The sequence below is a fragment of the Oncorhynchus gorbuscha genome, linkage group LG05, assembly GCF_021184085.1.
Source record: "Oncorhynchus gorbuscha isolate QuinsamMale2020 ecotype Even-year linkage group LG05, OgorEven_v1.0, whole genome shotgun sequence".
Classification (NCBI taxonomy): Eukaryota; Metazoa; Chordata; class Actinopteri; order Salmoniformes; family Salmonidae; genus Oncorhynchus; species Oncorhynchus gorbuscha.
In genome coordinates, this window is record NC_060177.1 from 26,031,820 (window position 1) to 26,053,992 (window position 22,173).

General features: G+C 45.6%; 1 protein-coding gene across 2 annotated transcripts; it reads right to left on the reverse strand.

Annotated features, from left to right (window-relative positions):
* Positions 1 to 3,535: 3,535 nt before the first annotated feature.
* LOC124035745 (pre-mRNA-splicing factor ATP-dependent RNA helicase PRP16-like) lies at positions 3,536 to 21,276 on the reverse strand. 2 transcript variants are annotated; one of them, XM_046349382.1, is made up of 25 exons: positions 20,981 to 21,276; positions 20,182 to 20,523; positions 19,822 to 20,024; positions 19,557 to 19,715; positions 19,277 to 19,445; positions 19,022 to 19,140; positions 18,844 to 18,917; positions 18,584 to 18,739; positions 18,272 to 18,433; positions 15,182 to 15,289; positions 14,971 to 15,095; positions 14,716 to 14,853; positions 13,904 to 14,090; positions 13,055 to 13,240; positions 12,622 to 12,762; positions 11,711 to 11,938; positions 11,410 to 11,517; positions 11,190 to 11,302; positions 9,385 to 9,593; positions 8,563 to 8,717; positions 8,272 to 8,427; positions 7,834 to 8,094; positions 7,562 to 7,657; positions 7,331 to 7,452; positions 3,536 to 5,711 (listed from the first exon to the last, which is right to left on the reverse strand). In XM_046349382.1, the coding sequence occupies exons 2-25, from the start codon at positions 20,505 to 20,507 to the stop codon at positions 5,630 to 5,632; spliced, it is 3,783 nt and encodes a 1,260-aa protein (XP_046205338.1). In that variant the 5' UTR covers positions 20,508 to 20,523; positions 20,981 to 21,276; the 3' UTR covers positions 3,536 to 5,629. The 2 variants fall into 2 exon arrangements, with proteins under 2 accessions (XP_046205338.1, XP_046205337.1); XM_046349381.1 differs by having other exon boundaries at positions 19,822 to 20,027.
* Between the last annotated feature and the right edge of the window lie 897 nt (positions 21,277 to 22,173).

A 22,173-nucleotide genomic window follows, 5' to 3' on the forward strand; every position in this document is an offset into this window, starting at 1 on the left:
AGAATTAGGCTTGAACCGGGATATGGACATTAAGCTACGGGCAGGGTTGGAGCTAGGGTTAGGGTTGAACTAGCGGTCAAATATAAGGCTTGGGACAACACTAGCTCAATCCCTAACCTTAGCTTCAAGTCCACGTCACGGTTCAACCCTAGCTTCAAGTCCACATCACAGTTAAACTCTTACCCTCAACCAAATCAAATCAAATTTATTTATATAGCCCTTCATACATCAGCTGATATCTCAAAGTGCTGTACAGAAACCCAGCCTAAAACCCCAAACAGCAAGCAATGCAGGTGTAGAAGCACGGTGGCTAGGAAAAACTCACTAGAAAGGCCAAAACCTAGGAAGAAACCTAGAGAGGAACCAGGCTATGTGGGGTGGCCAGTCCTCTTCTGGCTGTGCTGGGTGGAGATTATAACAGAACATGGCCAATATGTTCAAATGTTTATAAATGACCAGCATGGTCGAATAATAATAAGCACGGCCAGGTGGACTGGGGACAGCAAGAAGTCATCATGTCAGGTAGTCCTGGGGCATGGTCCTAGGGCTCGGGTCAGTTGAAACTGGGGCAGGAGCACGGCCAGGTGGACTGGGGACAGCAAGGAGTCATCATGTCAGGTAGTCCTGGGGCATGGTCCTCCGAGAGAGAGAAAGAAAGAGAGAAGGAGAGAATTAGAGAACGCACACTTAGATTCACACAGGACACCGAATAGGACAGGAGAAGTACTCCAGATATAACAAACTGACCCTAGCCCCCCGACACATAAACTACTGCAGCATAAATACTGGAGGCTGAGACAGGAAGGGTCAGGAGACACTGTGGCCCCATCCGAGGACACCCCCGGACAGGGCCAAACAGGCAGGATATAACCCCACCCACTTTGCCAAAGCACAGCCCCCACACCACTAGAGGGACATCTTCAACCACCAACTTACCATCCTGAGACAAGGCTGAGTACAGCCCACAAAGATCTCCGCCATGGCACAACCCAACGGGGGGCGCCAACCCAGACAGGATGACCACATCAGTGAATCAACCCACTCAGGTGACGCACCCCTTCCAGGGACAGCATGAGAGAGCCCCAGTAAGCCAGTGACTCAGCCCCTGTAATAGAGTTAGAGGCAGAGAATCCCAGTGGAAAGAGGGGAACCGGCCAGGCAGAGACAGCAAGGGCGGTTCGTTGCTCCAGAGCCTTTCCGTTCACCTTCCCACTCCTGGGCCAGACTACACTCAATCATATAACCCACTGAAGAGATGAGTCTTCAGTAAAGATTTAAAGGTTGAGACCGAGTTCGCGTCTCTGACATGGGTAGGCATAAATATGGAGCTCTATAGGAGAAAGCCCTGCCTCCAGCTGTTTGCTTAGAAATTATAGGGACAATTAGGAGGCCTGCGTCTTGTGACCTTAGCGTACGTGTAGATATGTACGGCAGGACAAAATCAGAGAGATAGGTAGGTGCAAGCCCATGAAATGCTTTGTAGGTTAGCAGTAAAACCTTGAAATCAGCCCTTGCTTTGACAGGAAGCCAGTGTAGAGGCTAGCACTGGAGTAATATGATCAAACTTTTTGGTTCTAGTCAGGATTCTAGCAGCCGTATTTAGCACCAACTGAAGTGTATTTAGTGCTTTATCGGGGTAGCCGGAAAGTAGAGCATTGCAGTAGTCTAACCTAGTGAACAGGCAAGTGACAAAAGCATGGATGAATTTTTCTGCCTCATTTTTGGACGGAAAGTTTCTGATTTTTGCAATGTTACGTAGATGGAACCCTATCTATTGTAACGACCCTGGGTTTATAAGCGCCGAGGGTTCGAGACCTGCTCCCTACCTGTTTCATTACACTATCTTCAAGTCCACATCAAGGTTCAACCTTGGCATCAACCATAGCTTTAATCATGGTTAAATCCTAACCCTAGCTGGCTGCAACCCTAATTTTAGCATAACCATAACCTTGGTTTATCATACTTTTATCTTACTTTTCCTTTTGGACCCGTAAGGTGCTGAAGCTCAACTATGTCTGACACTCCCATTAACGTGGTGCAGGAGTCTGGCTCTGGGTAGCCTGGCTCAATTTAACCACTGCATATGTGAAGGGAAAAGGTATAGCTAGTCAATTGCACGACTGAATGCATTTAACCCAACCCCTCAGAATCAGAGAGGGCTGGCTTAATCGACGTCCAGAGTAGTTGTCTGGGGTTAACTGCCTTGCTCAAGGGCAGAACAAGCAGATGGTTCCACCTTGACGGCTCAGGGATTCTAACCAACGACCTTTCAGTTACTGTCCGAACACTGTCAACCGACAGGCTACCTACCAGTGTTTGTGTTGTGTTCACTCTCTTATGTCAATTAAACATCACCGCAATTTGATCTTCTGTCAGAGCTAGTGTTGAGCACCCGGGCCATATCTACTCTACTACACAGTGAAATCAGTCATGACCATTGCACTTCACCCCTATGGTCAAAAGTGAGAAAAAAACAAAATGCCATGTAGATCTATGCTAGCTGGCTGGGAGAAACATTTAGAAAAGAGTAAAAAGGACACTGCTTTGTTTGGCCAAGGAGGGTCATCCATCATAATTAGAATTAGAAAGTGTCACCTCACCTTTCTGCCAGATCAGCGGCTGATTAAATATTCTCTGGCTGCAGCCAATAATTGAATTGTGTGTGTATGTGCGAGCATGTGTGTGTAAAACCTAAGGGCTGCTGGGAAGAGCAAAATTAATTACGCACAGGTCTGGCGCCACTAATGAGCGAGCAGTGACTATCTTCTTATTTATTCACATTGGTTGTTGGGCAAGGCTCACCATTTTCTGGCAGAAAGGCTGTTGGAACTGTAGTCACTACTAGTCAGACATTAGCAGGTTATATACAGGAAAACCTATCCACCTGTCAATCATTAGCAGGTGATTAGTCCGGTCTTTTACCTGTATGTAAACTACATGGACTGGATAAAATCCGTATCACAGAAGATCTGTGTTCAAATGTAAAAGTAATTTCCGATTGAGCCGACATAGCATATGCAGTGTTTACCGTGAATGGAGTCTCTGCGAACAGTGCCTTAACTATTAGACGAGCTATAAACGCAAATATTCCATGATACGGATTGAATCCAGCCCTTTAAGCATTGATCATTAGTTCAGATATGAGGTTTATTGGATGGATACAATCGGTATCGCTGAAGTTCCGCGGTATAGCATGATTGAAATGTAGGGCTGGATTCAATCCGTACCGAAGATTAGCGTTGTAGCCCGGTACATATGTTACAGACATGCTGTCTCCGCGGATACATTGCCTTTAAATTTCAAATCACGCCATAATGCTGATCTTCGGCGCTACAGATTGATTCCAGCCCTTAAAGGCAATGCTCCCACGTTCATGGAGGCTGCATGTCGGCTCAATCAGAAATGACCTTTACATTTCAATTGCTTATACCACATAACTTCTGCAATACGGATTGAATCGAGCCCTTAGGCTCTGACTAAACTAGTGTTTACTTTGTTTTACCTGTGGTGAGTGAATCAAGGACACATAAACCAACAGAGTAAAAAATAAGACCATTTATTTTCAGTTCCCAAAAGTAGTCAAGTTAAAGATTATACTTGCAAACCATGTGCTGGTGTTACCAGAACCTAATTTCACATCACAAAACAGAATCACTGACCACCAACAAGACAATATAGTCTGTACAAAACTATACAAAGTCAATCTAGTACAGAGAATGAATGACTTCAGAATCAAGTCCACTGCTTGGAACTTGCTGAACCTGACTACTCAAGTGCAGGACATATCAGTCTGGGGTCCTGGGGCCCCCCCAGGTGCACGTTTGGGGTTTTGCCCTAGCACTACACAGCTGATTCAAATAACCAACTAATCATTAAGTTTTGAATCAGCTGTGTAGTGCTAGGGCAAAAACCCAAACGTGCACCTGGGGGGTCCCAGGTGTTGGCACGTTTGGGTTTTTGCCCTAGCACTATACAGCTGATTGAAAACTTAATGATTTCTGGAATCATTCACCCACTTGACTTGGAGAGGGGAATCTCAAGATAAAAATTAGTGGGCATTTTTAACACAAGGATCATGAGGCTGAGGCCGTCATGCGTTTCATCCAGGTTCTGACATTCATGTGTAAACGGTGAGAAGCTGAGGAATATTTTACTCTTTAAAAAAAAAGTGAACTAGGCAAGTCAGTTAAGAACATTCTTATTTACAATTACTGCCTACCAGGGAACAGTGGGTTAACTGCCTTGTTCAGGGGCAGAACAACAGATTTTTACCCTGTCAACTCCGGGATTCGATCTAGCAACCTTTCGGTTACTGGCCCAACGCTCTAACCACATGGCTACCTGCCGCCCGTCAGTGCTTTGAAGGGCTAATGGGGTTAGGAAAAGCTCAGTTGCTAAAGCTTGTCCTCCAAACAGTTTGCATGAAGGGTGTTGTTAAGATAGCTCCAGATATAAGGTCTGAGACACTCATGCCACAAGCACAGTTTGGATAATGCTTCAGTCAGTGAAGGGGCACTTCACCATGGCACAGGCCATTTGCTACACACAACATACAAAGGATACAGAGGTCAGCCAGTTGTACAATGTGAAAATTATCTCTTGAAGGAGATTTGAGAGGGACATGATGAAATTAACTAAAGAAAAATTGGGCAGAATTAATGAACACACGACACAGTACTACTTCTGCCTCCTCTCTCTACTCAGACTGAATGACATACAGCCCAATGAACACACTATGGGATCAAACTAGTTTGGACCAGCTGTCCACTTATGACTGACAGCACAATGCAGCACTACTTAAACACTAGTAATGGGGGGGGGGGTCTATACAGTTACATATCAGGATATTGTTTTGACTATCGCACTAGTTGGCTGTACCTGCACAAACGCCAGTATGTTTCCTTCATATCTTGTTCTCCGTCTTCTTTTGTATTCAGAACTTTTATTTCCATGAATGATCAAAACTCGTTTCTCATGGATCTCTCTCGTCCCTCTGCAGAAGATATATGGTGAGCAATATGTTTGGAACATCAACTCAATCACAGTATCGAATCGCAATGCACATCGTATCGGCACCAAAGTACCATGCTAATATCGTATCGTGAGGTCCCTGGCAATTCCCAGCCCTATTGAACACAGTTTATATTGATAGGGAGAGACAACCATCAAGAAAACAGCCCCTTGTAGGGTACAGCAGGAGATGGAACAACTAAAGGTTTCCCGCTTGGACACTGTAGCTAGTGAATGATAAAGGCTTTGACAGATTTTCAAGGTATATCAAATACTCCTTAAAGACGATACCTTTTCAATGATGTTTCATCATTGTGTTTATATTTTTTTTACAATCACAGAAATAGAAAATACTGCATTCTAACAGCCGTACATCACTGCACATAAAAATGGAACGACGCTATGTGGATTTGCTGACAGAAAAGGTCTTTTATGGGAGCCTCATGCCTTATACAAGTTCTACCTCTGCTGGCCTCTGTCTGAACTGCGGCTGGTTCCAGACAATAGGAGGGGACAGTGTTCCAAGGCCTCTCAGCAAGGCTCCTCCAGTGATGGTATGGTACACATACAGGTGATATTTAGTGGGGAGTTCAAGTGTTTCACTTTTAACAGAGAAGTACTAGAGCCCAAAACGAGCTGGGGTGCGTTTTGGGGTCATGGGTGCTTCCTCCTTCCTTCCTGGGGTGCAGATTTTCACAGCCCTATTGAGACAAAAGAATAAACAATTGGCAATAAAAATAACAAAAGATAGCAAGTTTTTAAAAATTCGCGGGGAGGGACAGGCTCGCGGGGAGGATAGTATGGAGGGACAGGCTGACAGAACATTCTATAATTAAACTTTAATTACAGCAGAGCAACACCCTGACACTACCCAGCATTCTCTCCTCAGCCCTCACACACACCAGCAATTACAGCCATCAGGTCATAACCCAGTCCTTCCCTTCATCCCTAAGTTCTGACGTAAAGCTTTGAGCCCATTTATCTGAGTATGGGTGGTGGGGGGTTGCTGAATGACAGACCGGAACCAGATCAAAATGTGTAGTAGAAGTGTTTCATGGGGCCCCGGCACAGTGAAGGGATGCTTGTGTTCACAGGCAGAGGAGGACAAAAGCAGCTGAGAGCCGGCCATGTTTATTATCATAATTCTGAGGCCTTCGCTCTCTAATCTATTCCTTAATCCTCCGTGTTTTAATGTGATTATTTTGGAGAATGGTTGACAGACACACAGACTGATATAGAAATACATCTGCTGATTCATTAACAATAGTGTTATTTATCTCCTCCCAAATCCATCTCTTTTGTGAGCCTTGTGGAACGAACAGGTGTGAAAAAATGTCCTTTCTAATTTGAAAATTTACACTGTCTCCTTTTTCCCCTCTGCTGTGGCACCATTTAAATTGCAGCAGTAATGGGGGTCAGCAAGGAGTCAATATTATTTCTTTTTGTCTTGTCTGGAGGGACTGGAGGTGAGAAAAGCTCATCATGGAAAGTGAGAAAGGTAGAAAAGACAGAGGATAAGAGAGAAGGAGAGGCAGAGAGAATTAGAGAGAGATGGGTAGAGAAGCAGCTAAATTAACCAGTTTCTACGACTCGGAAGGAGCAGATTCTGGAAAACTAACATTGTTTCCCAATGACCCCCATTGTAAAAGAGCAAACTTCTATTTTTTTTGTTATACAGAAATAACAAAATATGCAGAAAAGCTGCTGCTGTTGTTCAGTGTACATGTAGCCAGGTCAAAAATCACAACCTACGGTTCGCAATGCTCCCACGTAGGGAAATAGAGCCTGCGAGAGGAGCCCTGTGGACTCAGGCTACTCAGAGTGGGAAATGTAGGGACGCGGTGTCCAATTAGGCTACACGTAGCTATGTGTGTAAAAAAACATTTAACTTGTTAAGTACAGTCTGTTTGTAACTCCACTCACTACTTGTAGCTGTATAGTCTGTTGTTGACCTGGCTAGCTTAATGTCCTGGTTGGTAGGTAGCTAGCACTCACATGGCTAACGTTAGCGCCGTCATGAAATGGGGCATGAGTGAAGCTTTTCAATATTAAGTTTTTCTAAGTAACGGGAAAGCTTGGCAATGTTGAAAAGTAAACTTTAGATGTACTTTTCTTAAATGTAGCTTTGTAATTGACTAAAACAAGCAGACAGGAAAATTGCTTTGAAAAAAGGTCAAGATTTTGCTGTGAGCCAATTGGGTAACCAATTGCTGTTTTCCCCACAGGCGGGTGGGGCTTCGGCGGTCTTTTTAATAGCGACTGGGACTAATGTCAGAGTGAAACCTCTCTGAAGAATAGATGAAGGTAGATGAGTGTATACCTGACGCTGCCCACGTTACTCTTCCTGTCCTGATCCTCTCTCCTGCTCCTCAGTTGCTGCTCCGCCAGAGACATCTCCTCCTCCATGTTAGTGATCTCCTCCTTGGCCCGCCGCCGGTTCTCCTGCACAGAGAGAGAGAGGAACAGAGGGGTGAGAGGAGAGAAAAGGACAGAGGGAGGAGGAACTAACCATGAGACGTAGGGAGGGAGGAAGTAGGGCCGAAGAGCTTACCATCCTGCTCTTCCCTGCCTGTTTGACGCTGTAGAACATGGGCCCCAGCTCAGCCAGCCACTCCCCATCCACCGCAGTCACACACTGCATGTACTCCTACAGGAGGGACATCAAACAACACAGGTTACAACACAGTAGAACACAGTAGCAAAGCTAGAAGGCTGATTTTTATATATATATATATGACAGCTCTTTCTGGTGAGTCAAGGTGTATACATCATCTCTGAACAGTCCAGATCATAGCGTAGCTGTGTGGAGGCTGGGTCTGTTACCTTGGTGGTCATGACCAGCTCGTGGTAGGTGATGTAGTCTGGGGTGTAGCCCATGCCAAACAGAGAGCTGGTGGGGTGGAGGTGGCAGGGCATGCCTGTCCTCACATTCACATACTCCCCTATGCCTTTCAGCTTGGCTGCCTGGTGGAAGTAGGCAGCACAGATACACTTCCTGATGATGTCCCAGTCTGAGCCACAGGACACCAGGTTCATCCTCTGCTGCACCATGATGTCTTTGAGCTGGGAGCGCACCTCACGCACCTGAAACACCCACCACACACAGAGACACGTTAGCTACCGGAGAACCAACACAAGAGGACATTCAATACACATTGCTCAGTGTGTGACTATTGTGATGCAAAGTGGTAATCAAGTGCATTTCGATCCTAAGCCAGGGAGACTGGTCAGAGAGGGTAAAGGACAAGGGCGTTGTCTGACCTTTCGCATGGCCTTGGTGTGGATGAAGTGTTCGTTGCACCAGATGCTGGAGTAGTTGTTGTTCTTCCACTGCAGGTAGACGTTCAGGTAGGTCAGGTGGTCACTCTCTGGGACAGAGAACTTTTCCCTCACCTGGTCACTCTCCTCCTCACGACCCTGGAAAGGTCAGGACACAGAGGAAATACAGGGGTCACACAACTGTCCAGTGTGTAATGTGAACTTTTCTTAACAGAAACAAACATTAGCAACACATTAAGACATGAATCGGTTGGTGATCTCAATGACATCTACCTTAGGCCTGTAGAAGATGGCCGGTACAGACAGCATAGAGACGATGATGAGGATGTCAGCACTGCAGCCCATGTCACATGATACGATCAGCATCTTGGACAGAGCCGGGTCCAGAGGGAACTCCACCATCAGCCTCCCAGTGGGCGTCAGGGAACCTGAGGGGGACACAAATCATTTACGCACTTCCTGTCTACAGACAGAGGAGAGGGGGAACACAATACAGGTGACACCTTACTGTGTTGACAGTGGAGGAGGGTTTTAAAAAGTATTTACATCAAACTTTGCCAGCTCTGATTTAAATGATTACATGACAGACTATAAGGAGCTTAGAGGGAAAGTTCAGAGGCAGAACAGGCTGTATTGGCCAGGTAAACCTTAAATCAGAGATGATCTGCCGTTAACACACCACACAGGCAAAAGTCAAAAGTCCTCCACAGACACCAAATCCCCTAATCCCCAGGGATCTGGCTCAGATGACAGAGATGAGACTCAGCCAGTCAAATCTAACAGAGGATAAAGCACTATGCAATTACTCCACCACCTACACCACAGTGCTCTGTACTTATAGTGTGCAGTGCATGTACATACCATTACAGCAACCTATTGACTAGTTCCATCATCCAAGTCTCTCCTCGCACATGAAGTAGTTATTGTTCATCTGTAGTTATTGTTAATCTGTTGGCTGTATTGCTGGTGGGGAACACATACTTATCCCACCCTATTTTAACCTTGTTTTCTGAGATCAATTATTCTATTTAATCAGTTTGTACATTTAGTGGCCTAATCTTGAGTGATGTGGTCCAGGCCAGGCCAGAGACCCACCTGTGTTGTCCAGGGCCCCCAGGATCCACAGCTGGTACATGGAGTTCAGCATGTTGTCCTCAGGCGGGGGGTCCATGAAGTGGAAGAGCAGCAGGTCCTGGACCCCCAGGGATTTGAGCAGCAGCACCACGTTGGCCAGGTTGGTCCGCTGAATCTCTGGGATGGTGGTGGTCAACATCTCATTCTTGAAGGCGCTCTGGGTGTACAGCCTGGATGGACAGAGAAGGAGAGAGGGAGAGATGGCGTGACAGAGACAGTGGGGAGGTTATTGAATCATCTAGCAGACACACCATTTTTCTAAACGCACAAATGCTCCATAGAGTGACAGGTCTGGAGATGCTGTCTTCGCCACCTGGTTAAACCCGCTCTGCATGGCACCGATATGATTTCACACCATGCTCACACCTGTAACAGTGGCACCGTGATTCAGAAGCCTCCGTTTCCATGAAAGCTGAACTCTCCCCAACTGACATTTAGAGAAGGGCAAAGAAACAGGCCTACTGCACATTGAACATTTAACCAAGCTACTTATGAGGTATTTTACTATCCAAACTATTTAGAGCAGCTCCCATTGCTGCTTCGGACTGATAGGTCTGGCTTAACAAAGCATCTCTCAACCATTTCAGTTAGTGGCTAATCCCTCTGAAGTGTGTGCGTTATGAGGGAATGATTGGTGGTTGTTTACACCGGGTTGTGTGAATGTCCTCGGGGCTGCAGATGTGCGGGTGTGTTGGGTGCAGTCACAGCTAAGAGGTGCTTTGAGTAGCAGATTCTCCACACAAGTCGAGTCACCCAGCATGGCGCACACACACACGTCACCTCCCGCCCATCCAAGCGCCTAGGCCCCACTCACTCTAAAGCTCCACTCCCAAATTGATTCTTCACAGATCTGTGCGTGTGTGTGTGTGTGTGGGGGCTAATCTTGGTAGAGGGCGCTTTTATAAAATTCCCAGCTCATTTACAAGGCAAAACAATCACATGTCTGGTGTGTGTCACCATCTCCCTCAACTTGGGGAAGTATGACAGATAGGAGAAAGGTCATGTGAAATCTCAGAGAGAACAGGCTTTTGTGTCACATTTTCCCTGCTGTAAACAGAGTTAAACTGCATGAAATCCTGTGGAGATTAGGATTCTCCCTCCCTCCCAGCCTCTGATGGCTTTGAAAGCAGCCCGGCCGCCTTGCAGATCCGAGGCCTGGACAGCCCATCTGAGGGGAGCTCTGATGTGCATCAGTCAGAGGATGAAACACCGGCGGCGGCATTACACACAACAACAACACCACACACACAAGCTTCAGATAGACACCCGTTTCAGCACGGCTCACTATACAAAAGGATGCTAATGTTTGTATCTGGCTTTCTACCTTTTTTTGTGGATAGGAGCGGTTGGAATGAGATAGCAGGCAGAGTGAGGAGAATTGTGTAATTCAGCCTGTTTATTCCTGTATCTAGGCACCAGATAGACATGAAAGGGGGATGATATGGCTGATCTAAGTTTTAGTTCCAGACTGCTTCAGTCAGGTGTAGGAGTACTGAAGTATCTTTCTAGAAGACAGGACACTCTTGACATAGACCAGTGTCAGCCATGGGAATACCACTTCCTGCTGGAACACTCAAACATGACACCAAGGTGACACCTTCAAATAACTGCCTTGCATTACACCTTCATTATGGCTCCATACTTCTCTACCACAACTGGAGGACAAAGGAAGCCCTCTGGAAACTGAGGAAGGTGGGAGGACTGCACATTTGGCATGTCAGACTGGTTGCTTGTGAGTATGTGTGTGTGTGTAGACAGTGACTTACCTGTAACACTGGCCCGGCCCTGTACGTCCTGCTCTGCCCGCACGCTGATTGGCGTTAGCCTGGCTGATGGGGTACACCTGCAGGGCATCCATGCCAATGCGAGGGTTGAACACCTGTCAAAGAGAACACATCAGCATCAAAACACAGTGAAATACTATCCTAACATGGCTTGTCTATATCATTTGATAGTCTGGGGAAGATAGTGAGGGTGACAGGGTACCTTGAGTTTGCAGTATCCAGCATCCACAACAAACATGATACCATCCACAGTCAGGGAGGTCTCTGCAATGTTGGTGGCAACGATGCACTTCCTCACACCATCAGGAGCCTGGCGGTTAGAGAACACAACAAAGACATTACCCACACGTCACTTTACCAGTAAGGAGGACGAGTTCTTTGTGTTAAGTATATGCATTCCGACTACCTAATAGCAAGTATGTTTGTGTACAAAGGATACTGCAGTATGTTAAGAGTTCCACCTGTACATGTTAGTGTAACAGTAACTGGGTGTTATTGGTTACCTTCTGGAAGATCTTGGCCTGGAGGTCAGAGGGCAGCTGGGAGTAGATGGGCAGTACAGTCAGAGGAGGGGCACTCTCCAGATCCTCCAGACGCTCCACAATCTGGTCTGACGTCACCTCGATGTCCTCCTGGCCAGGCATGAAGATGAGGATGTCTCCCCCCATACCACTAAGGTGGATCTGTAGGGCCTGCTTCACTGCTGCCTCCACATAGTCTTCCTGGGGAGTCTGCACAAACACACAACACTGTTAGAATACACAGCAACCACACACTACCTCGGTACAAATAACAGTAGTCTTACTCCATGACTAAACCGGGCCCACGGCTGCCATTCTGCACATGATCATTTTGTCGATCCCCACCAGAAGCGATGTTAAAAGGTTAAAATACCAAAACCAACTGTGAATCAATTATATACATTTCAGGGAAGGTCAAAACACATGAAACATTCAGCTAGATAGCTGTTTGCTCGCAGTTTATCCAGGGATGTTATTTTACCTGACATGCAAATGGTCGTCTTTTTAGCTGGTTCTATGTACATTTACAAATTAGTGTGTTCCTCTACTCTGACGATTAATCTAAAGACAAAAGTGAAACCAAGTTAGTTTTTTTAGTCATCTTTGATTAATCTCTCCTTGTTCGTCTTTAAAGCACCCACGTGGGTTTGTATCTTTGTGAAAACCAATAAGGAGATGGAAGAGGCAGGACTTGCATTGCATCGAGCATCTGAAATAGAACCAAGTAGTGTGGATGAAATGATTGACAAACATGCATGTGTACATTTATTTTGCAGCGCCCGCCCACGAAATGTGGCCGGTCTAGTCAGGTTGTAAGTCATTATACAAATGAAATGCCTGTGTTGAAACAAATAATAATACATGGATGTTGAATGGAGAGTTGGACACAATACCTTGCTGAATAAGATGTCTACAGGGAATGTTCTTCCTGGAATGTGGAATATGGGAACGTTGCCGAAAAATGCAGCAAATTTGTCAGAGTCCATGGTGGCTGAGGTGACTATCAGCTTGAGGTCAGAACGCCTCGATACAACCTGGAAGAAAAGGACAGAGACAGAGAGTTCTACTACTGCTTACAAGACAACCAAAGCCTCTGAATAAAAAATATGCATGCAAAAGAATCACAATTGAATAACATCCAGTGAGCTGTAAAAGTGTCTCTCTGGTCTAGCAGTCTAAGCCACTGTCCCTGGAACACATTCACTGCCAGTATGAGTTTGACTCCAGCCCACTGCTCTTTCAGCACTCTCTCTCCAACCTTTCAGCTCTATTTCGCTCTATGCCAATAAACATACAAAATATTTTTTTTTTAAAGGTGTCTCTGACCTCTCGTAGCAGGCCGAACAGCACGTCTGTGTTGAGGGAGCGTTCGTGGGCCTCGTCCATGATGACAGCACTGTAGTGGTCCAGATCGGACTCCCTGAGAGACTCTCTCAGCAGGATGCCGTCTGTCATGTACTTTATCACAGTCTTCTCCGACGTACAGTCCTCAAAACGGATCGCATAACCCACCTGCAAAGCAAAAAAATAAATGGTTTAGTAGTGAACTACATATATTTACATTCCACGTATGAATTACGGCGTTCAAAGGACAGTGCTACGGATCAACCAAAGAAACGAGCTGGCGAGGAGAGTTCCATGACAAGTTGTAGAATGGAAGCGGTGTACAATCTCTGAATCACCACTAGGTGGCAGTGTTGCACAATATATGAATACAAGCGTCAACTCCATAAGGAGAAAACCAAGACAGCACCGTGACTCACCAACAATTGACCTCTATAAAAACAGTGAACATTAATATTTGGTGGGATAAAAAAAACACTTATTCTGTTCTGGGGTAGTTCCGTCCCTCTATTCCGTCCGTCCCTCTTCATTGCAGTTCATAAACTCTTGCCAGGTCTGTTACACTGGGTTAACTGATAAGACTAGTTATCTACTGCTTTGACTGATCCATAGATCACTGTTTCTAAGATCTAGTTAATGTAATAATATAAATAATAATAATAATATATGCCATTTAGCAGACGCTTTTATCCAAAGCGACTTACAGTCATGTGTGCATACATTCTACGTATGGGTGGTCCCGGGAATCGAACCCACTACCCTGGCGTTACAAGCGCCATGCTCTACCAATGTTTGTCTAGTGGCTCCTCCATAAGCCAGCTGAATGCTCACCTCCTCTCCCAGGTTGCTGCCCAGCTCCTCGCTGACTCTCTTGGCCACGCTCATGGCTGCCACTCTGCGGGGCTGGGTGCAGCCCACCATGCCGTAACTGGTGTAGCCGTCCTCGTGAAGGTACTGGGTCAGCTGGGTGGTCTTCCCACTGCCCGTCTCCCCCACCACGATCACAATGCTGTTGTCCCTGGACAGAATCACATCACAACCAATAACATTAGAATCCTGATGGGACGTTCAACCTTACGAAACTGTGGAAACATGAATAACGGCTTAAGAAAACAGATCCGGAAGTGTATTTGTCAATGATTTACAAACGCTGTTTAACATTACCTAAGTTAGCATTAATGTGATCATTCTCTAACCAAAGGTAAATCACATATGAACATTCTGACTTCACAGCCCCCAACTCCCCCCTTCAAAACTGCTCAGCCCAGTCAAAACTGTTCGCTGCTCTGGCCCCCCAATGGTGGAACAAACTCCCTCACGACGCCAGGACAGCGGAGTCAATCACCACCTTCCGGAGACACCTGAAACCCCACCTCTTTAAGGAATACCTAGGATAGGATAAGTAATCCTTCTCACCCCCCCCCCCCCCTTTAAGATTTAGATGCACTATTGTAAAGTGACTGTTCCACTGGATGCCATAAGGTGAATGCACCAATTTGTAAGTCGCTCTGGATAAGAGCGTCTGCTAAATGACTTAAATGTCATACATGTCTTATCCTACACCCTGAATGAAAGCCTGCATCTGGGGTAAGGATGGGGGTGATGTCCCAGGACAGCCAGGCCGGGTCCAGTAGAGTAGCTACCTGATGATGTTGAGCAGCTGCTGCCTCACAGCGAAGATGGGCAGATACTGCCTCTGCTCCAGCAGGGTCTTCTTCTTAGCAAACTCACTGCTGGCCTCACTCTTATCTTTCATGTGGTCTGCAAACTTCTGATCCGTTCTGGAGGGAAGAAGGAGAAGAGACAGAGGGAAATAATGAGGTCGTTCTTGTCACAACGGATGTTTAATAAACATTCAAAATGGACACAAAATAAGCCTTTAGTAAAGTGCTTGTTACCTGTAGTCCACCTTGCCATCCTCGCCCACTGGCTTGCCCCCAGAGCTATCCCCGTCCTCGGTCTTCTTGATGCCCATAATGTCACCCAGCTTGGTGCCTGCCAGCTCCCAGTGTTTCTGTTGAGCCTGAAGAAACAATCAAAATGACAGTCAGATATTCAGCCAGTAACCATACCATCAAGTACTGTATAGATGTTGTAAACATTGCCTACCTTCTTGCGTTCTTTCTGCTCGCGGTGCTTGCGGACCAGCTGGCTGCCCTTGCGGGAGATGATGGCCATGTCAGAGGTGGCGTCTTTCACAGGGATGACAGGCTCCGGCTACAGCACAGAGAGACATCAGCAACAGTATCCTATTCAGTACACAGCAATTCTGATAGTAAGTCTACTAGTTATTACTCAGCCAGTTCCAAAAACGTAATCAGCAGACTCTTACAATCCCTCAACAGCTCTTCCCCAATGGCTCAGACCTTAAAAGTATATACACTCCCCTACATATTTGGACAGTGAAGAAAGAAAAAAATATTTGTCTCTATACTCCAACATTTTGGATTTGGGAAACAAATTTTTTATATGAGGCGACAGAACAGAATGTCACCTTATTTACATAAGTATTTCAGACGGTTTCCTAAGAACCTCGAAATTTAGCTCAGGTGCATCCTGTTTCCATTGATCATCCTTGAGATGTTTCTACACCTTGGAGTCCACCTGTTGTAAAAATCAAATTGATTGGACATGATTTGGAAAGGCACACACACCTGTGGCGTGCACTGTCTCACAGTTGATAGTGCACGCCAGAGCAAAAAGATTTAGAGAAGGGTACCAAAAAATGTCTGCAGCATTGAAGGTCCCCAAGAACACCGTGGCCTCCATCATTCTTAAATGGAAGAGGTTTGGAACCACCACTCTTTCTAGAGCTGGCTACCAAACGGCCAAACTGAGCCACCAGGGGAGAAGGGCCTTGGTCAGGGAGGTGACCAAGAACCGATGGTCACACTGACAGAGCTCCAGAGTTCCTCTGTGGAGATGGGATAACCTTCCAGAAGGACAACAATCTCTGAATCACTCCACCAATCAGGCCTTTATTGTAGAATGGCCAGAAGGAAGCCACTCCTCAGTATAAGGCACATGACAGAAGCCACTCCTCAGTATAAGGCACATGACAGAAGCCACTCCTCAGTATAAGGCACATGACAGCCTGCTTAGAGTTTGCCAAAAGGCACGTAAAGGACTCTCAGACCCTGAGAAACAAGATTCTTTGGTCTGATGAAACCAAGATTGAACTCTTTGGCCTGACTGCCAGGTGTCACGTCTGGAGGAAACCTGGCACCATCCCTACGGTGAAGCATGGTGGTGGCAGCATCTTCATGCTGTGGAGATGTTTTTCAGCGGCAGGGACTGGGAAACTAGTCAGGATCGAGGGAAAGATGAACGGAGCAAAGTACAGAGAGATCCTTGATACAAACCTGCTCCAGAGTGCTCAGGACCTGAGACTAGGGTGAAGGTTCACCTTTCAACAGGACAAGGACCCTAAGCACACAGCCAAGACAACACAGGAGTGGCTTCGGGACAAGTTTCCGAATGTCCTTTAGTAGCCCAGCCAGAGCCCGGAGTTGAACCCAATCAAACATCTCTGGAGAGACCTGAAAAAGCTGTGCAGCGACGCTCCTCATCCAACCTTACAGAGCTTGAGAGGATCCGCAGAAATGAATGGGAGAAACTCCCCAAATACAGGTGTGCCAAGCTTGTAGCGTCATACCCAAGAAGACTTGGGGCTGTAAATCGCTGCTAAAGGTACACCACAAAGTACTGAGTAAATGGGCAGGAATACGCATGAATAAAAGTGAATAAACATTTCTTGCTTTGTCATTATGGGGTATTGTGTAGATTGATGAGGGGGGAAAAAATGATTGAATCAATTGTAGAATAAGGCTGTAACATAACAAAATTAGGTAAAGGCAAGGGATCTGAATACTTTCCGAATGCACTGTATATTTGGCCTTGTGTTATAGGTTATTGTCCTGTTGAAAGGCAAATTTGCTTCCCTGTGTGTCTTTGTAAGTCGCTCTGGATAAGAGCGTCTGCTAAATGACTTAAATGTAATGTAATGTAATGGTGGAAAGCAGACAACCAGGTTTTGCTCTAGGATGTTGTCTGCGCTTAGCTAAAAAAAAAACTCCCTATTCCTCACCAATGACCCATAACACGATGCAGCCACCAACCATGCTTGAAAACATGATGATTGGTACTCCATGATGTGTTGAATTTGCCCCAAACATTTCTTTGCCACATTTTCTGTTTTACTTTAGTGCCTTATTGCAAACAGGATGCATGTTTTGGAATACTTTATTGTGTACCGGATTCCTGCTTTTCACTCTGTAGTTACTCCACAATACTACCGCAACTGACCATGATAATGATCCATCCTCAATTTTCTCCTATCACAGCCATTAAACTCTGTAACTGTTTTAAAGTTGCCATTGGCCTCATGGTGAAATCCCTGGGTGGTTTCCTTCCTTTCCAGCAACTGAGTTAGAAAGGACACCTGTATCTTTGTAGTGACTGGGTGTATTGATATGCCATCCAAAGTGTAATTAATAACTTCAGTATGCTCAAAGGAATATTCAATGTCTGCTTTTTTTTTTTTTTACCAATCAACCAATAGGTGCCCTACTTTACGAGGCATTGGAAAACCTCCCTGGTCTTTGTGGTTGAATCTTTGTTTAAAATTCACTGCTCGACTGAGGGACCTTACCCAGTTAATTGTATGTGTGAGGTACAGAGGTATTCATAAAAAGATCCCGTAGAACACAGAGTGAGTCCATGTAACTTGTTAAGCACATGTTTACTCCTGAACTTATTTATGCTTGCCATAACAAAGGAGTTAAATACTTACCCCCCAAACAATGCTACCCTCCCGTTATTGGTAAAGGAAAAAAAAACACGAAGCAAATTTAACTTCTTTAGGAAAACTGCCCTAATGTTAGAAACAATCATCATTACGGTCACCCAAAGTCACATTTATCTATTTTCCAAGCTATAGAACATGATGTTTTACATACAGCAGTTTTTTTAAAGGACCTAAGAGAGTGGTCTGCTTTGTGTTTTCGTTTTTGCCATGGAAAAAAATATTGCAACACTGGTATCATCGGAGCCCTAGTGTCGCCACAAAACATTTGATCTCAAATCCAAAATACTGGAGTAGAGAGCCAAATTAAACGTTTTAGCTTCTCTGTCCAAATTAATAGGTAGTGGAGTGTTAGTCATTTCATTGGCCCATAACATGCTGTAATGATGCATTACCTGCTTGGTGAAGACTATCCTCCCATCCAGGAAGGGAGGGACCAGGTTGTGAACCAGCAGGTGGACCTTGGCAGCATTGTCCTCCTCAAAGTCATCATCCACCTCCAGCCTCTGGACCACTCCACTGGTCAGCATACGGTTAGTCTCCCAGCGCTCATTATCCTGGCAGGAGGAACACAACAGGCATCATTAAACACAGACAACACACAAAATTCTAATCCACGGATGGTAATAACGATCAAAACGATAACTAAACGGGCTACATATACCCAAGGCTGGAGGTGGTCATAGAGTAGCAACACAGTGCCATACCTCATTGATCTGTCGTCTCTGGGCAGAGATGCGTTTCTGTGTCTGCTTCTGCAGGATCTGCTCTCTCTTCTTCACATAATCCTCAGAGGTAGAGGTCAGTGGGTTGTGGAACTCATCATAGCCTTCGTCCATCATGTACCAGTCTCTATCCGCTTGCTGCAACACCACAGGGCAATAGTAAATACAAAGAAATGTGCATTTATGAATGTTGGGAAAGCTATTAATTTGTGTTATTGCTAAAACTCCACATGTCCACACACCTTCTGGTCCTCTTCCCACTGCTGCTTCTCATCATCATTATCAAAGGCGATGCCATCCTCTCCTTCATTCTTACCTGGGGCACAGAGACACAATCCACAAACATCAGCAAGCCTTATCAGAGCATTAATAAGAGCTCAAACGTGACTGGGGGAAGACAGAGGGGAAGGAGGGGCTTACCTTTCCCACGGGACAAACGAGGAGTGGAGCCCAAGTGCTTCCTGTCATTGGCCCATTCGTTGTACTTGTATGATGGGGTGGGAAGGGGCGTGTCATCAGGATACCGGCCTCTGACTGACCTGGGAACAGAAACAAGAAAAGTTCATTTAAAAGCTGAAAATAACAAATGTCTAATAGCCACAGAAAATGTGTATTTTAATAGTAGTACAAAACCCAGTTAAATTAACATACGAGTGTTGAGCTGCAGTTGCTTACTTGTCCTTCCTCTCGCTCTCCCGTCCAGAGCGGGGGCTGCGCTCCGACCGTTCAGACTTGTCAGAATCCTTGTGTGAAGGGGCAGGAGAGGGAGATTCCCAGTGGGAACGGCGTGAGCTGGCATAGCCGCTGTCATCCTCATCCCAGCTGGTGCGCGAGGGAGTGCCATCTGATTCAAAGGGTATGAGAAATGGAGGGAGAGAGAGTGCTTAGTATATTTTAAGCATGACCTAAGGACCTTAAAGAACTGCCTATCCGGGGGTGAGGCAGGGTTACTGACCTTTGGGGCGTGTCTGGGGCGTTGGAGGCTCCTCTCTCTTGCTACCCCGGCTGATGCGTTCGGAGGACCAGCCTTCTCTCTGTGAGCGCTCACTCCTCTCACTGCGGTCTCCACGCTCCGACCGGCCGCTACCGCGGCTGTTACTGCGCTCCCGCTCATCTGCCATAAAAACAGTTAGTCATTACTTCAGTTACAAATACACAACAGATAGAAAAGATTGCTATTGCCTGAATATTAACATTGTGCATGCAGATTTTTTACTCACCTCTTTCACCCCTTCGATCTCTGTCCGTATCTCTGATCCTCTCTCTGTCCTTCTCCCTCTCTCTGTTCTTGTCCTCTTTGGAGGAGGCGTACATTCCATGCTCACGACGGTCTTTCTCCCTCTGCTGGTGTTTGCGACGGAACTCTTCGCTGACCCCTCCAGGGTTAGAGGGTGTCTCTGAGCCAGTCACACGGTATTTCCTGCTGCTTTATGAAACATAGAATAAAGTGTCAGTAAGACAACACTGCATGCATGACATCAGTTTAGATGTGATCTCTTGATAGGTAGAGAGTATGTATTCTATGCCACTACGAAAAGAGGCTACACTAACTCAAACCAAATCACTTCAAAACAACATACCTCTCTTTTCTACCACCTTGGTCCTCCTCATCTTTGTCTTCTTCATCAGACCCAGAATCACTTTTCCCTTCCTCCCAGTCCTTGTAGGAGGAAACCTTGGATTTCTTGTTATTCCTGTCATCGCTATCAGCCTCAGCCTGCTCCTTGCCCTCTCGCTCCTTTCTCTTTTGAGCTGCCAGCAGATCCAGGCCCAGGAGAGAGGTGCGTGGAGTGGGTGCACGAAAGACATGAGGCTCTACTGCTGCACTCTTCTTCACGATCAACCCGCAGACCTGCGCAGTGGGGTCACTGCCCTCCAGTCGGTGCAGCGACGCATCATCCTCCATGGTCTCAAACAACTGTCTGGATTGGATACCAGATTTTTGGGGAGATTAGCAAACTATTAATTCTGTAACGTTACATATGGATATTACATTAAACTAATCGATCCAAAGTATACAATTGCGCCCGAATAATTCACGGGATGTATTTTAGATTGCTACAGTAGCTAGCTAGGTACGCAGCTATTTAGTCACTACTGTAGCTACACTAGCTACTTATAGTATATTTGTTACTACTACATCTAACGCCAATGAACAACCAGCAGAAACTATTATAACTTAATGACAGACGTGACTTCAAATATATATATATTGTTTAAGTAGCTATAGTACCCAGATAGCTAGCTGGATATCGCTCAGCCAATGAATTAATTAGCGAGCTAACTATTACGTTACAAAAAGGAAATTAACTAATAGCTACAACTATACACCTGATATTACAGTTGTCAAATCCCATTCATAAACACCGGCTTGCTTACCTTAACAATAGGTGGTGAGTCTATCAAGATCCTGACACGCTAGCTAGTATGTTTTAAGCGAGCTAACGTTAGCTAAACCTGCCACATGTATTTATTGTAACTCAAAAAACGAACTTCAATTACATTAACCCGAGTTACTGGGGAAATACCATTCATGTAAGTACGAAACTGTGCCACCCACTTGAGATGATTCAAACCATTATGAAATAGCTATTATCTTTTGTAAATAATGCGTTTTATGTTTACAAAGACAGAAGTCGCCATTGCTATCCCACAATTCCACGGGATATTCCTAAAAAAAAACTTTATTAAAATGATGAACAATGGACAATCTACTTTCTTCTTCCTGTGGTTTTGTGGCAGACTAGTTTTATATTGCTGCAATTCGCAGGTTGGAGTGCAATTTGCACCTTTTTGTCACAAAAAAAGGGAAAAGCATAATGGGGAAAAACTTCAATTGCACCACCATCTAACCCTGCACTTATGCACTATCCCCAAAAATCCACCACCCCATCCCACTACTTTGGTCCTAAATGATCCATCACCAGGCCATTGGACTGGGAGGATGGAACCCCTTCTCTCAAAACTTCCTGTAGCTCTTCGGCACTAAAATCTCTCACTTATCATTTCCGCTCCATCAGCGCAGTGCAGTTGATCACCATGGCTATAAACGCAAGAAATCCAACCATACTAAAAAGCTCTTCTCTGGCTCTCTCTCTTCGGGCTAACTCACTGGGTACCTCCCAATCAACTCACTCACCCTTCAGCTATCCTCTATTCTCTTCACTGCCTCAGCATATGAAATGTTCTGCCCCACTCATACTCGGGCAATCTCAACCTGTCCCACAGGGCACTTTGGCTCTCCAGCTGAATGGGCACCCCACAGCTGACACAGTGCTTTCTCTATCCCAGCTGTACACTCCCTCTTGACTATGCCCTCCTGCACATTTCTCACATCTTGGGACCTCTCTTCTACACACTGCTGCAACATGTCTGAATCCTTGGCACTTAAAGCACCGAAGCGGGTTCTGAACCCTCACAGAATGCAAATATAATCTAACTTGATCAGGTAGAAGCTCTGTGTCAAAGATCAACAAGACAGACAGGGTATTCTCAGACTAGCCATTGCCACTGGGTCTACGTCTCTACACTCAATGCTACCCCATTGATCACCCCTTTTAGTTGCACCGGAG

What these genes read in the sequence shown, in the direction of transcription:
- LOC124035745 (XM_046349381.1), bottom strand. Translation starts at nt 20,507, where the DNA reads ATGGAGGATGATGCGTCGCTGCACCGACTGGAGGGCAGTGACCCCACT. An exon ending in CCATCTTCTACAGGCCTAAG is followed by an intron (nt 8,428 to 8,562) that starts GTAGATGTCATT and finishes TGACCTTTCCAG; the next exon opens with GGTCGTGAGGAGGAGAGTGA. An exon ending in ACACCAAGGCCATGCGAAAG is followed by an intron (nt 8,095 to 8,271) that starts GTCAGACAACGC and finishes TGGGTGTTTCAG; the next exon opens with GTGCGTGAGGTGCGCTCCCA.